Source organism: Neomonachus schauinslandi, chromosome 13 (genome assembly GCF_002201575.2).
Source record: "Neomonachus schauinslandi chromosome 13, ASM220157v2, whole genome shotgun sequence".
Lineage (NCBI taxonomy): Eukaryota > Metazoa > Chordata > Mammalia > Carnivora > Phocidae > Neomonachus > Neomonachus schauinslandi.
In genome coordinates, this window is record NC_058415.1 from 16819046 (window position 1) to 16837334 (window position 18289).

The window sequence follows — 18289 nt, forward strand, 5'->3', positions numbered from 1 at the left end:
CCACAGTTCTGGTAGAATGGAGATTGTTTTACTCAACTAAGAATAAAATGTGGTCATTAAAGTCTTCACAACCCTGTGACCCAGAAAGATCACATCTAGAACTCTCGCCCAAAAAAACCCACCTTACATATGATCCTAATTTGTAGAATAAGATAGTCATATCAAAATTACATAATATGTTAGAAATTAGCTGACAGTCTGTTATTAGAGGAGTAATTAAATTACTAGATGTGTAATTATGTAGCTGTTGAAAACTGCTAACAATGAAGATCCTAGAAGAAGGCCAAAAAGAGAGCTAGAACAGTGCATATGCTGCATGAGTACAACTATGTAAAAAAAAATTACGCAGAAAAAAATTAGAAATGGCTCCTTTTTGTTTTTCTAAGTATTCTGTACTGTGATCTTATTATTTTTATAATTTTTAAAATTAATTAAAAGTGAAAATCTCACATATCTTGGAATGACTCACAGGATTACCTGAAATTCCCATTTTATGCTTTTTCTGATCATTTATTCTCCCTGATGAATAAAACATGAATTTCACTCATATCCCAGACCCTTTGAGCCCAAAGTTCAGTACCAGTGCTATTATTTTTTTATGTTTTATGATTCAGGTATTACACTCCAGAGCCTGGTGCTTCTCAACCACACAGGCTACAATAATTTTGTTCTGGCTAAAGCCGTTCAACTGAACACACAACCCTGATGCCAATTTCTTTGCCAAGGAAATGTGTGCACCACTATTTCATCAATACTTATGGAGATCAAGATCAATGATGAAAGAGTGACAACATAAGAATGAAAACATGTCTATGTGAATTTCAGCAGGAATCCACATATTACCATAGTTTATGAAGTTTCCCACTGGCCTTCACAGTAATGAAACAAAGATATAGATTACACTTTGCAAGAACACAAAGGTCTGATATTTCTTTTTCTAAGCCCCTAATACCTACGCCAAGCAATGTGTATGTTCCTCTCCCTGACTTTTCGTCTGCATACTATTTTGCGAGTATAAGTATATTTTAGATGCTATTTCTTGAACATGCCCCCAAATTTTTGTCACTATAGACACTTTGAGCTAACTCAAGATGGTTCCTCCACAGAGCTTGGAATTCATCATATTTATTATTCTGTGAACCATAAAATCCATGTGGGGACAGGAGAAGGATAAAATAGCTTTAATTTCATAAGTAAATAAAATCAGGTCTCATAGCAGAGAATTATCAACTAATGTGCTAAAATGTGACCAGCCTCTTTGTGGCAACTCCCAGACACGGCATCCCACATCTTAGTATGCTCTAGTCAACTGTCACTTGAAGATCCCTCTGTCACCAGTGTCCAATTCTTATTGCACACCTGGAAAGAGGACTCTTGGAACACAAATAATACCCCAAAGTAAAAGTCTCTATTGCTCTTGTGATCCTTCATTTTGTTTGATCCCTCCCATCCCTCTTATTAAAACCTAGATTTGCCTCCTGATCATGTGTACTAGGAAGCTAGTGCCCACCAACTATCCAGAAGTTAACTTTTCTACTACTATGATGCTCTTGCCAGTTTTCTACCATCCTTCCTATTATTAGTTGAAATTGTATCCCTCGCAGAAAGGTATGTTGGAGTCCTAACACCCAGTACCTCAGAATGTAACATTATTTGGAGATAGGATTTTTACAGAGGTAACAAGTTAAAATGAGGCCATTAAATTGGACTCTAATCCAATATGACTGGTGTCCTCATGAAAAGGGGAAATGTGGACACGTGCATAGACGTGCATAGGGGGAGATGATGTGAAGACACAGGGAAAAAACAACCTCCAAGCCAAGGAGAGGGGCCTGGAGTAGATCCTTCCCTCACAGCTCTCAGAAGAACCAATCCTGCTGACACCTCGATTTTCTGATACACTTCTGTCGATACACTTCTGACTTCTAGAACTACAAGACAATAAAATTTCCATTGTTTAAGCCATCCATTTATGGCAGCCATGCAAACTAATACATTTTTCTACCATTCAGATTCATGACAATTCTCCCTAAATCTGGCCTTTTAACGAGGGGCACCCTAACTCCTTGTTGCCCTAAAATAGAGTGAGATAATGCCTCTTGCACAAGCATAAATATGAATAGCACCCTTTTTTATTCTCAAAAGGGTCCATGTTTATGTAGTCATTCTACCTACACCATCCACAATCCTTCCTACAACCCATGTCCCTTCAACCAAGAGGTTCCTCCCAATCGCTTTGGCCTCTGAATATTACAGACCTCCCTTGGTGCAATGACAAAAGGGATATTCATTCAGTTTTTGTTTTGTTTCGGCTATATTGTACACCTTGTAAAGGTAGGAATCACTTCTTTCTCTTTGTATCACCTAGCATTTACATGGCCCAGCATGCAAGAAATGTTTATTCAACCCAACTAAGTGGAAGAGCTTTATTATCTATAACTCTTTAGTAAATATCATACTTGCTCCGAATTACCCTCTCTTATTTTAAGAGTTATCAGGAAACAGATATAAATTGCTAAGTATATTTTATGTGGCTCAGGAATTCTCACTAAAAAAGTATGAAGAATAAAGCAAGTTGAAACATTTTAACTTTTTATGGCATTAGTATGCTTAGACCACCATGACTGTATCTACAGAGAGAAACCAGACTTGCACAAGTATGAGTATCATATTTCCATAAAATGTTTTACAAAGTCGTAATAACATAATGGAAATCAAAAACCACAAAAGGAGAATATAATTACTGCAAATAATGTATCTCATCAGTAAAATGAGCAGAGATTGGAAGACAAACACTTTCCTGTGGGTTGTAAACTATATCGAAAAAGGGACTGATGGGGCACCTGGGTGGCTCAGTTGGTTAAGTGTTCGCCTTGGGCTCAAGTCATAATCCCAGCATCCTGGGGTCCTGGGATCCAGCAAAGTAGGGCTGCCTGCTCAGCAGGGAGTCTGTCCCTCCCAACCCCCCTCCCCCCCCCGCTCTTGAGCTCTCACTCACGCGCACAGGCGTGCTCTCTCTCTCTCTCCCCCTCTCAAATAAATAAAATAAAATAAAAAGGGACTGACATAAGTATAGACTTAAAAGTCCCCTCTAGAACTTCTTTTTTTTTTAGATTTTATTTATTTATTTATTTTAATTTTATTATGTTATGTTAATCACCATACATTACATAATTAGTTTTTTATATAGTGTTCCATGATTCATTGTTTGCATATAACACCCAGTGCTCCATTCAATACATGCCCTCCTTAATACCCATCACCAGGCTAACCCATCCCCCCAACCCCCTCCCCTCTAGAACCCTCAGTTTGTTTCTCAGAGTCCATAGTCTCTCATGGTTCGTCTCCCCCTCCGATTTCTCCCCCTTCATTTTACCCTTCCTACTATCTTCTTCTTTTTTTTTTTAACATATGATGTATTATTTGTTTCAGAGATACAGGTCTGTGATTCAACAGTCTTACACAATTCACAGCACTCACCATAGCACATACCCTCCCCAATGTCTATCACCCAGCCACCCCATCCCGCCCACCCCCCACCACTCCAGCAACCCTCAGTTTGTTTCCTGAGATTAAGAATTCCTCATATCAGTGAGATCATATGATACATGTCTTTCTCTGATTGACTTATTTCGCTCAGCATAATACCGTCCAGTTCCATCCACGTCGTGGCAAATGGCAAGATTTCATTCCTTTTGATGGCTGCATAATATTCCATCGTATATATACCACATCTTCTTTATCCATTCATCTGTCGATGGACATCGTGGCTCTTTCCATAGTTGGGCTCTTGTGGACATTGCTGCTGTAAACATCGGGGTGCACGTACCCCTTCAGATCCCTACATTTGTATCTTTGGGGTAAATACCCAGTAGTGCAATTGCTGGGTCGTACAGTAGCTCTATTTTCAACTTTTTGAGGAACCTCCATACTGTTTTCCAGAGTGGCTGCACCAGCTTGCATTCCCACCAACAGTGTAGGAGGGTTCCCCTTTCTCTGCATCCCCGCCAACATCTGTCATTTCCTGACTTGTTAATTTTAGCCATTCTGACTGGTGTGAGGTGGTATCTCATTGAGGTTTTGATTTGGATTTCCCTGATGCCGAGCGATATTGAGCACTTTTTCATGTGTCTGTTGGCCATTTGGATGTCTTCTTTGGAAAAATGTCTGTTCGTGTCTTCTGCCCATTTCTTGATTGGATCATTTGTTCTTTGGGTGTTGAGTTTGGTTAAGTTCTTTATAGATTTTGGATACTAGCCCTTTACCTGATATGTCATTTGCAAATACCTTCTCCCATTCTGTCGGTTGTCTTTTGGTTTTGTTGACTGTTTCTTTTGCTGTACAAAAGCTTTTTACTTTTGATGAAGTCCCAATAGTTCATTTTTGCCCTTGCTTCCCTTGCCTTTGGCGATGTTTCTAGGAAGAAGTTGCTGCGGCTGAGGTCAAAGAGGTTGCTGCCTGTGTTCTCCTGTAGGATTTTGATGGACTCCTGTCTCACATTGAGGTCTTTCAACCATTTTGAGTCTATTTTTGTGTGGGGTGTAAGGAAATGGTCCAGTTTCATTCTTCTGTATGTGGCTGTCCAATTTTCCCAACACCATTTGTTGAGGAGACTGTCTTTTTTCCATTGGACATTCTTTCCTGCTTTGTCGAAGATTAGTTGGCCATAGAGTCGAGGGTCCATTTCTGGGCTCTCTATTCTGTTCCATGGATCTATGTGTCTGTTTTTGTGCCAGTACCATACTGTCTTGATGATGACAGCTTTGTAATAGAGCTTGAAGTCCGGAATTGTGATGCCGCCAGCTTTGCTTTTCTTTTTCAACATTCCTCTGGCTATTCGGGGTCTTTTCTGGTTCCATACAAATTTTAGGATTATTTGTTCCATTTCTTTGAAAAAAGTTGATGGTATTTTGGTAGGGATTGTATTGAATGTGTAGATTGCTCTAGGTAGCATTGACATCTTCACAATATTTGTTCTTCCAATCCATGAGCATGGAACGTTTTTATTTATTTATTTGACAGAGAGAGACACAGCGAGAGAGGGACCACAAGCAGGAGGAGTGGGAGAGGGAGAAGCAGGCTTCCCTAAGAGCAGGGAGCCTGATGCAGGGCTCGATCCCAGGACCCTGGGATCATGACCTGGGCTGAAGGCAGATGCTTCACGACTGAGCCACCCAGGCACCACCCTCCACCCCAGGACTTCTAATGATAGAAAACAAACTGAGGGTTGATGGAGGGAGGTGGGTGGGGGATGGGTTAGATAGGTGATCTAGGTGCATTAAGGAGGGCACTTGTTATGATCAGCACTCGGTGTTGTATGTAAGTGATGAATCACTGAATTCTACTCCTGAAACCAATATTGCACTGTATGTTAACTAACTAGAATTTAAATAAAAATTTGAAAATTTGAAAAAAAAAAGAAAATTTAAAAAAATCAAAAAACCAGTTCCATCTAGGACAGCACAGAGAGGACACAGGAAGCCCTATCACTGCTGTTTGAGGCTCTGTACAGAAATAGAAAAGGATCTACAGTCATGAGCATGGGACCAAATCTGTATCAGGACCACCCAAGAAAACAAAAGTACTTCAGGTGGCTATTACTCAGAGAATGTCTGGAAACCTGCCCTTCTTTCTCTCTGGCTGAGCATGAACACTTAGGGATAGCAGGTTCAGTTCAAGAACTGAAAGAGCAGGATGTTTGTCAACATTGCCTTAGTGGAAGTGTGGGATTTCCAGTGTAACCTCTTATGGAATGATGACTGTAAACCCACGGTTTAAAGGACTTGTGACTTCCTTTTTGACTCTTGTAGGACTCTGTCCACAGGTACCAATGGTGGCTTCATGTTGCATCAGGAAAACCAAAGAGAGGGCGGCCTCTGTTCTTTCTCTGTGTAGACACCTCTCCTCTGAAGTTCTGAATCCAATGTACGTGCTTCGGTGCGCTCAGAGCTCCTACCCAAAGCTGCGGGAGCTAGAAAGGGCCTCACCTCTGCCTTAAGGAGCACACTGCCCCAGGGCCTCCTCATCTCCTAGCCATGCTAGAAACTGTGTCAAAAACCTGCATGCACCTCTTTCATCCCAGAAGCACTCTAATTTTTCTGAGTATAAAGGCAGTAAGGCCTTAGTCGTAGATAATTCGGAGAATTCAGAAAGATACAAGGGGGACAGAGAGAGAGCGAATATGAAGAATGAATCCCTGGTAATTCCTTCTCTCAGAGTTTCCTTCTAGAACTCACTTTTCAGTATCTCTCTACCTAGTTCTCCTCATCAGCTCCCTGTCTTGCGCTTCCTATGTCATCTCTTTTGGAACTGAGGGTTAAGTGGGTCAATACTTGAATTACAAAAGATTTTATTTGGTGTAATTAAAACTGTCAAAAAAGGGCTTTCCCTTTAACATTACCCACTGGACACAGCGGCAGTTTGTAGCAATAGAATGGGACCTGTGAAGACTGGAGTCCATCTGACACAGCAGAGAATCCTCCTCCCTAACTCCCAGAAACCCCACACTACCACCATGTACAGCAATGACAGATACTGGTCTGAATGGGGCTTAGTTTCATTCTGAGTTACATAGGCCTGGAGAGAGGCTGGGGAACCCATCACCTATGCATCTCTGAATCCAAGGGAAAATCGGTCCTGGGCTCCAGACGACTTCTTAGCAAACTAGCTCACAGAGCAAATGATTTCTGGCAGGGAGGTCGCCTGTGTTTGGACCGCTGGACTAAGAACACATTGTGCTTAGGTAACATTTGTGAACAGGAGGTAGCAAGCCAACCCCTGGTGGGGAAGGAGGTGTGGTTAATTGACAAAGGATTATGGGGGATGCCTACATGGTAGAAGAAGAGAGAAAGAAGACATTTCTGGAAAGTAACTGCCCTGTGAGGTTTGCTTACTCTGGTTTTTCCTCATTCCTCTTATCTTTTGAACTTCATTTATCAAAGCTCAGTTCCACAGAAGTATGTACATGCAAACTTGGAAAGGATTTGTAGATTGTCCCAATGTCAATATGCCAGTTTTGTTTTTGTTTTAGATTTTATTTATTTATTTGACAGAGAGAGACACAGCGAGAGAGGGAACACAAGCAGGGGGAGTGGGAGAGGGAGAAGCAGGCTTCCCGCTGAGCAGGGAGCCCGATGCGGGGCTCGATCCCAGGACCCTGGGATCATGACCTGAGCCGAAGGCAGATGCTTAACGACTGAGCCACCCAGGTGTCCCCAGTATGCCAGTTTTGATATTGTACTGTAGTCATGTAGACTGTTAGATTAGGGGAAGCTCAATGAAGGGTCCGTGGGACCTCTTTGTACTACTCTTGCTACTGCCCATGAATCTATAATCATTTCAAAAGAAAAAGAAAAGCTCAGCTCCGGAGCTTTCTGCAGCAGAATCTTGCCCAACAACCAGATTCACACCGCCTTGCAGCTGCTTTGGCTTACTGTCCCTTAACATAATTTCCAAATTCTTGCCTGCTTTCTAATTGTCTGTGCCACACCGCTTAGCATACACGTATATTTCTATGTGTGTTACATAATATTAACACATGCTCACATCCACTGAGACAAACACACAGATGTATACAAGACTCTCTTGTTCACTAGCTGTTTCATATGTGTGTATATCGTGAATCCCCAGCAAGACCATAAGCTCTGTCTTTGAACCTCCTTCCTTGGTACATCAGGGCGCTGCCCACTGCTAAGTGCTGGGTAAGTACTCAATAGATACTACTTAAGTGACTGAAAAAGCAAAAAAAAAAAAATTAAAGGAAATAAAGAGTTAAAATACCTCATCAAGTTCATTTTTTTTCCTTAAGAATACAGTTTGATGCCCAGAAAACATTTACTAGCCCAAGATTAGAGTTTAAAGGCATGTCTGTCTGCTCTACTTACCACCACAAACAGGTGGTTATCAACTGAGAAGCACAAAGGTTAGTCACACGTGTGTTGTTTTGACACTTGCCATAAAATACCTCTGAGTTCATTAAGGGAAATGCTGAAGGAGCACTTTGCTAACTCTAGAATCCACCCTTCCCTTGGGGTTATCTTGTCTGAATCAAAGGGTGAGCAGGTTTGTTTAAACCGAAACCTTGGGTTTAAAAAAAAAGAAAGGACATGTGGATTTTAAATTTTATGAAAGAGGTGTACCTTCAAAATCAATATGAGCAGTTATCTCCACATTGAGAAACTAGGAACACATCTACTGACTTAATAAAGTATATTCTTAGAAAATGTACCTGCTTATTTAAACTGCTATTTACAGGTCAAAATATATTGGTTGCAGCCTAGAAAGAGGGACTGATGTTATCAGTTTTATCTAATTTGGCCCTATGGGATATAGAACAGTCTACAAAATATTCAGGGAAATAAACAAAGATCAGAACATGTGCATGGCATTCTAATTCTACCAGGTGCCCCCCCATTTATGCTTTTAAAATGAGAAGGAATGGGGTGCCTGGGTGGCTCAGTCGGTTAAGCATCTGCCTTCGACTCAGGTCATGGTCCCAGGGTCCTGGGATCGAGCCCCGCATCGGGCTCCCTGCTCCACGGGAGGCCTGCTTCTCCCTCTCCCACTCACCCTGCTTGTGTTCCTGCTCTCACTATCTCTCTCTGTCAAATAAATAAATAAAATCTTTAAAAATAATAATAAAAAAATAAAATGAGAAGGAATTATATGTTATATATGTATATATTTCTATACATACACACATCCACATATACATACACACACACATATATATATACATACATAATAAGCACACATACGTCTGTGTGTGTGTGAGATTTTATATGCATAAGATCCCTCTGGATAAATAAAATCTTTAAAAAAAAAAAAGGGGCGCCTGGGTGGCTCAGTTGGTTAAGCGACTGCCTTCGGCTCAGGTCATGATCCTGGAGTCCCGGGATCGAGTCCCGCATCGGGCTCCCTGCTCGGCGGGGAGCCTGCTTCTCCCTCTGACCCTCCCCCCTCTCATGTGCTCTCTCATTCTCTCTCTCTCAAATAAATAAATAAAATCTTTAAAAAAAAAAAAAAATCCCTCTGGATAGATACACAAGAAGCAGGTGACCGTGGCTACCTCTGGGGAAAAAAAATTCAAGAACTGATAGGTTGGAAAGGAGACTGACTTTTCACTTTATAAACTTTTCCACTATTTGAATACTTCACTACGTTCACACATTATCTTCAGAAATGTTTTTTTACCTTTTTATCATAAGATAAAACACAGATAAAGGATATCACATAAAACAAATTAATACCTTAGTGAGTGATTATAAGGTACCTGCTCTGGTAGCTACCTACTGGGTCAAGACATAAAAGTTTGCCAGCCACCCAAGTGCCCCTCCATGTGCCCCATCTTAATCACAGTCCTGTCCCCCACCCCAAAGCAACCACTGTCTTGACTTACATAGTAGTCATCTTCCTTCTTGCACTGTCCTGGCTTCGACAACTGTCTTGCATTTCCTTATAATTTTATCAACCAAGCATGCATTCCTAGCTGCTATAGTTAGTCTTGTCCATTTTTTTTTTAAATTTTTTTAATGTTGCTTGTATTTCCCATCCATCCCTTTCTTCCCTTACGCTTTTTCTGTTGAATAACCCAGGCCATTTGGCCTGTAGAGATTTCCTCCAGTCTGGATGGTGCTGATGGCACATTCGAGGTAGAGCTCAATGTGTTTCTCCCATTGCTTCTGCTGCAAATTGACAATTGAATCCAGAGGCCTGATGGGCCTCAGCTTCAGTCCCTTCGGCAAGGTCGAGGTGGTGGTGTGGTGTTTCATCAGATGGCACATGTGTCTGAATTTCTTTGTTCTTCGTTGTCAGTAGCATTTCACGTTCAATGCCCAAATTCATTCATTTACTGGGGGGTTGTAATATGGGTAATATTCCAACCCTAGTTCGTTAGCTGAAATAATTTTATAAGAAGAATCCTTCACTCATCTACTCTGCTTGCCCAATACTCTGGTTATAGTTCATATAGGAAAGCTTGATTCTTTCATTTCCCCAGTTCTCAAGATAATGTATGGCTGGCTGTCATCCTCAGGAGACCAACTAGGTTTTTGGTTTTTGAACATTATTGCGAACGCATGGATTTAAGCCCATCTGATGGTTTCACACTGTAGGAGCCAGAGTCCAAGAGGGCCCCTCGTGATCCTTGCCTTCTGGCCTTCACATCTTGCACAGTCCCCTACCACAAGGAGGGGGTTTGGTCTGTGTAACCAATAAACTGCAGCAGAAGTGATGGTGTGTCACTTCTGAGACCAGGTTGTAAACCTCTGCAGCTGCCATCCTTGGTGCTCACTCCCTGGACTGCTCTCACTGTTTCTCTGCACTCAGAGGGAAGCCATATTGTAAGCAGCCCTATGGAGAGGCTGACACAGTGAAGAACAGGAGCATCCTGCCAAGAGCCATATGAGTGATTTTCTGATGTGGATCTTCCACACCCAAACGCAAATGAACTTATCCCCAGTGAATGGCCTAACTGCAATCTCATTAGGGACTCTGAGACTGAGGTAAGAGACTTAAGCTGTTCTGGGACTCCTGACTCTGAGAAACTGTGTGATATAATGTGTCTGGCTTTAAGCAAAGCACCAGATAACTAATTTGCAATCCACTGCAATTCTTATTGTTGAAACTCATTTTGTCCCATCTCTGATCAGTGAGGGCCTCTTCATATTGTCTCTTGAGTTATTTGAGATAATTCAAACAATCTTTTATAGCTCCAAAACTAGAATTAGCTATTTCTCTAAGAAGTCCTGTTTTATTTTATTGGGCAGGTCCTGAGGAAGACCATAGTCTGGGCGCCACAAGAGCTTGGTTTGTCATTATTTCTAGAATTTCTCAGTAGAGAAATAAAATGTCTTGTTAGTTCATACTTAAATTATAATTGAAATTCAGGTTAAACATTTTTTATTTAATTTCCTTTATATTAAATCTGTATTCTATTCAACTACACAAAGAATCCTGGTTCTCAAGGACAGAGACAGTAAAATGAAATACCCATTAATTGTTCATTACTTTATCCCATGTAAACACAGCAGTCCAATTCCAATACTACCACCGATCATTATGATTTCTGAAAAAAACTTTGCCCATGGTACCATAATTCTCCCCCTTTTCAATAGTTGTACCATGTCTACATTCTCAGATCACATAAGCCCTTACATGCTATACACTTACCCTTTTTAATGCTTATTCATCATTAATTCTACAGGTAACCACACAGTATATTTAATGCCAGAACCAGTATTCATGATGATGTCTCTCACATCATTTTGGTTAAGTTGTTGTTTAGTAGATTACTCAGGAAAAGCTCATGAAAACAATATTCTCTGAGTCCTTGGCATGTTGCTAAAAGCTTATGCGCTTCATACTCGAAGGCCAGTTTTGTTGGGTATAAAATCCTCAGCTCACAGGTGCTTTCACTGAGTATCAGAAATATGTTACTGCCTTATCTTCTGGCATAGATTATTGCTGTCAAACTGTCTGATGATAATATGATTTTCTTTCTCTTATACATCACATGGTATTTTTTTCCTTGATGACCAAATGTTGTTCTGAGTTTTTTGGTTGTTTTTTTTTTTTTCCTTTAAAGTTCATCAATTTTACCAGAATAAGACTGGGTCATTGTTATTCTGGATCAATGTCCTCAGATACACACTGTCCTCTTTCAATAGAGACTTCAATTTTTTTTTGTTTCAGGAAATCTTTAAAATTGTACTTTTTAATATTTGTTCTGTTCTCCTACTTAGGATTTCTTCTTCAGCAACTCTTATGAACCATGTGTCAAATCATCTCTATCTTCAATATTTGTTCTTTTTTCCCCTCAAATTGTTTTCCCCCTTTTTTTCTTTTTGTTTTTCTTTTCTCTCCTGTTCTTCTTCTATTTTTATTAAGATTTTATTTGCTGTGTTTATGTACTCCTTTGTAACTTCTAGTTTAGTCATTAAAATTTTTTGTTGTTTTATTCTAATTCTTTCTGGAGTCCTGTTGCCTCATTTCTGAATTTTTCTATTTCAGATTTATATTGCTCTCTCATGGCTTGTGTTATTTCATTATTGCCTATTAGTGTGTTTTGAAATAGTTACAGTTTTTATCTATTTTTCAATCATATTTTCTGATATGCTTTCATTGCCTAGGGATGTTATTGTGACCCTTATTCTCTTTATTTCTTATAGCAATTTTTTTTTAAAGATTTATTTATTCATTTGAGAAAGCGAGAATGAGAGAGAGTACATGAGAGGGGGGAGGGTCAGAGGGAGAAGCAGGCTCCTCGCCGAGCAGGGAGCCCGATGCGGGACTCGATCCCGGGACTCCAGGATCATGACCTGAGCCGAAGGCAGTTGCTTAACCAACTGAGCCACCCAGGCGCCCTCTTATAGCAATTTTGTGTGAGATTTTAACTCAATACTTTGCCATTGCTCATTTTACATAAAATGAATTTTCCTGCTGTTTTAGAAGGAGGAGAAGTTAGGATAGTTTTTAAATCTTCACAGAGCTCCCTCTCTTATGGTTTCCATGAAGTGTGCAGAAATATGGTGAGTCTGAGATTTCTTGACTCTATCCCCAACTTCCAACTTTTATTGGGATCTTCTCTTTCTTCTTTCTCTGGTTTCTCCTCTTGCTCAATTTTGGTTTCATTCCCAGTAGTTTTTCCCCCATTTGGACCCTTCTGGAAAGAAACTGTAGCAGGACCATTTTGAGAGTTTAGAAGTCCCTTTGCGTTTTACCACAAGGCCACTCACCACCTCCACCTAGTGTAGGCAAACCCCTCCTGGTTTTATCTGCTGGTCTGATTAACCCACCATACTTTGCAGTGAATATCTGTTGGCTCCTTTGAGTTTCTCCTGTTCTTAGTATACCTGCCACCCCATTGCCTCCCTTTGCTATCCCCCACATAGATGATGATCATAATATACAGTCTGGTTATTGGCGATTCTCTCCACCTGGTTGTATTTGGGGGTTTCCTAGTGCTTACTTGTCACTTAGTTTGGTATTTATCTTGCTTGGTGTTCTCTGAGTTCCTGGATCTGTGGTGTGGTGTTTGTCATGAGTTTTGGGAAATTCCCAGTCATTATTGCTTCAAATATTTCTGTGTACCCTTCCCTCTTCTCCCATTACACGTGTCAAATATTTTGTACTTGTCTCAGAGAATGGCTATCTGTTTCTTTTTCATTCTTTTTTTCTCTATGCACTTCAATTTTAGAAGTTTCTATTGACATTTCTTCAAAGAACTGTTAACTCTCAGTTTGTTCAGCTTTGTTCTTGTTGTGGCATCAGGAAGGGTAACTTCTAATCTCCTCATGTGCCAGAAGAGAGATTGAAGTCTACTTAGTTTTGTTGCAAATATTGTTCATGGGTTTTCATTTTTGCCATATATTTTATAAGTGGGGATTTGGGAAGATCTAACAACTATAGAGCCACTGCTATCTTCTCAAAATCAAAATAATGTTTAATAAAAATAGAATTATTAAGTAAGGGGTATTCAGGAAAGTGACTCAATGCTACAATTTAAGTTAATTTTCTTGGTTGAAAAAATGACTTAATAAGCTCTTAATTGTAAATTAACAACAACAACAAAGACAAGAATTCCCTTAGAACAAAATTGGGAAATATTTACAAACAGGTAATTTATGGGACAAAAACTCAAAGAAACTGAGTCAAGCAAGATTTTGAAACTTTTTCATAAATAAGGTAATAATAATAAATAATAATAATAAAGTAATAATTAAAACAACAATGAAATATCAATTTTTAACAGACTAGCAAAAATTAGAAAGCTGGGCAACACTAAATATTAGTAGGGTCATAGTTTATAGAAACTCTGTGCATCGCTTTATGGGGCAGGGAGGGAACGTGTGCATAACCTAACGCCACCATTCTGCAGGGGAATCTGCTGCTACTCTTTAGTCAAATTAAATAGACATATACCCTGTGATCCAGCAATGCCATTCCTGGTGACTGTTCCCAAATATATTCTCATACTAGGTCTAGGAGGGAACGATACAAGGATGTTCATTATAATTTGTAGTGACAGAGGTTTGGAGGCCGTGTTGCTTTCCATCACTGGAGGTGTAAATCAGTGAAATGTGGTAAATTCACTTCATGAAGTATTATGTAGCAATCAGAAACAATAGATCTATAGCAATATGTATAGATCTTAAAGACCTTAATGCTTCATAAAAAAGGTAAGAAGCAGATTGAGATTCATAACATATCATCTCATATATAAATGTTTTAAATACATGTTAAAAAAACAAACAGTTTTCAAAAACAGACGCAAAAAGAGGATACACATTAACCACATTAGAGCCACTCCTGGGGTAGTGAAGCGGAATGGCAATAGGTAAAGAGGACAGTAAGGAAAACCTACATAAGTAAATAAACAAACGAATACATAAAAACAAGAGCAGTACCTTACACAGATCAATGATGATTAAGTGCCCTAAACAGAGAAGTTGATTAACTCATTTCTCCACATCTGAATTTCTACTAAAATTTTTTTTTAAATAAACTTAAATATTTTCCCTCAAAACCTATACTTTTTGAGAATACCTCTAATTACAAAGTACTAATTATTTCCCTGTCCTATAAGCATCTCCTCTAATTATTTTCCATTCTCTGACTTCCCTTCTTTGGCAGTATTTCCAACCTCATAACTTTTTATTCATCTGACTCATTCGTGTATTTATTCAGTAAGTATTTAAGTGTCTACTCAAATATTGTGTGCATATTGTTCTGGGTACTAAGAGAATATGAGGGAAACCTCTCATGCTCCTTCCTTCTGGGAACCCACATTCTAATGAAGCTTCCTACAAAGCATTAACCCATGAAATGGCTCAAACCAACCCACAGCAGTCCTGATTACTAAATCTGAGAGTGAGTGGTGCGTATGAATGTGTAATGGAATCCATAGATGACACATCAGCGAGGAGGCTCAGGGTGGGTGGGAAAAATCTGCCTGAAGGGCCATAGTTATGTTGGGCCTTATAGGATGAGCAGTATAGATTAGAGAGAGAGGAAGGGACATCCTAAGGGGGAAGCATACCTTTTTACAAAGCAGAGTTAAGACCAAATGAAGTGCAATCAGAAAGCATCAAACTAGACACTGGGAACTGACGTAAGAAAGTAGGGGCAATAAAATTGAATTAGCAGAAAACAAGTTCTAGAGGACTTGATCTTATCCTGTAGACAGGAGGAAGCTTCTGGAGGTGTTTGAGTCAGGAACCAGACAGAGTTTTCTATTTTATTTATCACATCAAATCTCCCACCAAATACTGCTCAGGCTCACAGTTCTCTTTCCGTCCAGTTCCAGGGGGGTAGACTTTGCAGTAGACCACCAAGGTGAGGCCACTGAACTCCTACAATCCTGCTCTCTTTGCTGTCCCCACCCCCCTTCACTTCTTCCGCTTCTTCAGCTGCATAACCTGACCTCATCCTATCAGAGTTTGGGTTATGTGTGTTCTCCTGGCATCCTATGGTTACCTCGATCATATTAACTGATTCATTAGTTCACTCATCAAATGCTTACTGATCCCCTACTACAGCCTGCTGGGCACTCTGCTAAAAGCTGAGCGCACAAGTGATAAGCTGAAACAGAACCAAAGCCTGTCCTCATGTAGCCTAGAGGCAGAGAGAAAAGTTATTGTATCTCATTATCCTATTTTTCACTGTAGAATTTATTGCACTGTATTTCAACTGTTTTATCTGCCTAATAGACTATGAGTTCAGGGTGTCTGGCACTTCGTAAATGCTCAAGAAATGAAATGTTAACTGATTGAATGAATGAGTGGATGCTTGGAGAATCCTACTCATACAGCACTAAGAGTTATTACCAGTCCTGAATTGATAATGGCAATCTCATCCCTTCCCAGAACTGCTGATCACACAAAAATGTAAACTCTAGGTCACAGGTCAGCAGACTTTTTCTGTGAAGTGCTAGGTAGTAAATATATTGGGCTCTGCAAGCCATATGGTATCTGTCCTGACTGCTCAGCTCTGCTAACTTTAGCACAAAAGCAGCTGTAGACAATATGTAAACAGTGAACATGGCTGTGTCCCAATAAGATTTTGTTTACAAAGGCAGCTGTGGACTGGATTTGGCCCACGGGCCCTAAAACCATTCTGCAGATAATGTCACCTCTGTCAATTTATCAGAACCTCCTTCCTGCCTGTTCCTTATACTCTATCTTCAGTCAGATAAATTTAGTAGCTACATCCAACATCTGAGTTTACCTTTAAACCCACGTCTGACATTTGCAATTGTAGTGTTGTGAGAAAATATGCAATCTGGGGCCCAACAGACCTATCTTACTCATTGGTTGGCCTTTTGGCAAGTTTCATCTGTTTGAACCTCTAGTTTCTCACTGTAAATAGAGGTATATATTTTTTAAGGGAGAAATATATGTTGAGAAATGAATATGATTTCAATGAAAATTAAGGTATTTTGTGGATTTTATTTGCTTACAAATTACCCATGCCAACTCTAAATAATTTAAGTATTACAGGAATCTCCTCATTCATGTATTCATTCAGTCAACACCATTTATTGCATGCCTATTATGTACCAGACACAATTATTTATATACACTGAGGTTTTAGCAGTAAATAAAACAATATCCCTACTACTTGCATTCTAATAACTACAGAGTAGATAGAAAACTTTCGTATTCAGCACCCCAAAAGTAGCCACTGTAAATGGTTTGGTGAATATTACTACAAACTTGTATGTAGGGCGCCTGGGTGGCTCAGTTGGTTAAGCGACTGCCTTCGGCTCAGGTCATGATCCTGGAGTCCCGGGATCGAGTCCCGCATCGGGCTCCCTGCTCAGCAGGGGGTCTGCTTCTCCCTCTGCCCTCTTCCCTCTCGTGCTCTCTGTCTCTCATTCTCTCTCTCTCAAATAAATAAATAAAAAAAAAATCTTAAAAAAAAAAAAAAAACTTGTATGTAGATAGTGGTATTTGTTTTTACAAAAAAAAAAGTGAAAATATGCTATATTTAACTAACGTATTATTTTTAGAAACTTGCTTTTTTTTAACTTAGCAGTATAATTTGGTCTGGTTTCATGTTAATAAATACAGATTCTCTTCATTCTTTTTTATGGGTTATGTAGTATTCCAGTGTGTTTAGCCACCATCCTGTTCATGAACATTTATTTGGTTGTTTCCAGGTTTTCACAATGCTGGGCAATATTGTAAAACGTGTGTTATCTCAGTAGTTTTTGAACACTCAGAAGAAAAGTGTTCATTAATATTCTCAAAAACGAAATCATAGTTTGAATCATAGTGGGAAAGAAGTGAAATTATTTTCAAGTAAAAACCTTATTTCTACTTCCTTTTTCATTCATCGCTGATGTATCAAGTACATAAGATTTTATGCAAATGACTGGAAAATACCCCCTAAAACCCATTAATGTAGTGCAGACTAAAAAAAGAGAGAGAAATAATTATTAGCTATTTCCACAAAATCTTCTATGCGCCCAGGACTGTTTTAGGCCTTGAAGAAATCTATTTCCTGAACAGTTCAACTTTCCATCAGTGTAGAAAGACATTTCACTAACAGTTCAATTAACGAAACAAGCTGTTTAATTAATATATTTTTTTCAAGAGGAAACTGAAGCAATTTTGTTTGGCATGCATGCTTAATTGTGTGTTTTAATTTCTTGGTTTTGGCTTGTGATCACTTAAAAACAATCATCAAGCAAATCTAAATGGTTAATTGTAATTGCAAGAGTATGCCTTTTGCATTTTATGGCATATAAAATCTAGCATAAGAGAAAATAAACACAAGAGCAACAAAGAGGTTCATTCACTTACCCTCTTCATAACCACAGCCAGGGTAAACTTCACTCAGCCTTCGGCCATTGAATTTTATCCTGAAGTTTCCATCCACCACACAATCAGATAAACTCCAGCTTGTGGGAGCAACTAATGGAAATAGTGCTGTAAAAAGAATTGCTGAACAAATTTCCATGTGCTTAACCTGAAAAGGAGAAATTGCAACGTGAACCTAGTAAAAAGTTTTTAGCCGTTTCTAAACCAGAGGGGACGATTTCACTTTCAGCAGGAACTTGTGACTAAGATTGCCTGGTCGGGGCAATGATTAACACTCCTGTCGTCATCAGCTGCTTGAGCTCCCCAGTTGCAGCAAATCGGCTGAGGGAACCTCGTCAATCCTGGGCATTGGCGCTTGAACACGCTGTCCTGAAGTTCGACTTTGGTATTAAGTTATATAAAATAAAAATGTATTGAGAACCTCTGCCAACTTTGTTAGTGGTTATTTTCACTCAAGTATGAAAGGG

At 39.5% G+C, this 18289-nt stretch overlaps 1 protein-coding gene across 1 annotated transcript in view; it reads right to left on the reverse strand.

Moving 5' to 3' along the window:
* TRPM6 (transient receptor potential cation channel subfamily M member 6) overlaps positions 1-18051 on the reverse strand; it is a 166838-nt gene extending 148787 nt beyond the window's left edge. Inside the window, exon 1 of the mRNA XM_021694318.1 lies at positions 17805-18051. Within this exon, the coding sequence (XP_021549993.1) occupies positions 17805-17813 (9 nt within the window). The 5' untranslated portion in view covers positions 17814-18051. The remainder of the gene's footprint in view (positions 1-17804) is intronic.
* Between the last annotated feature and the right edge of the window lie 238 nt (positions 18052-18289).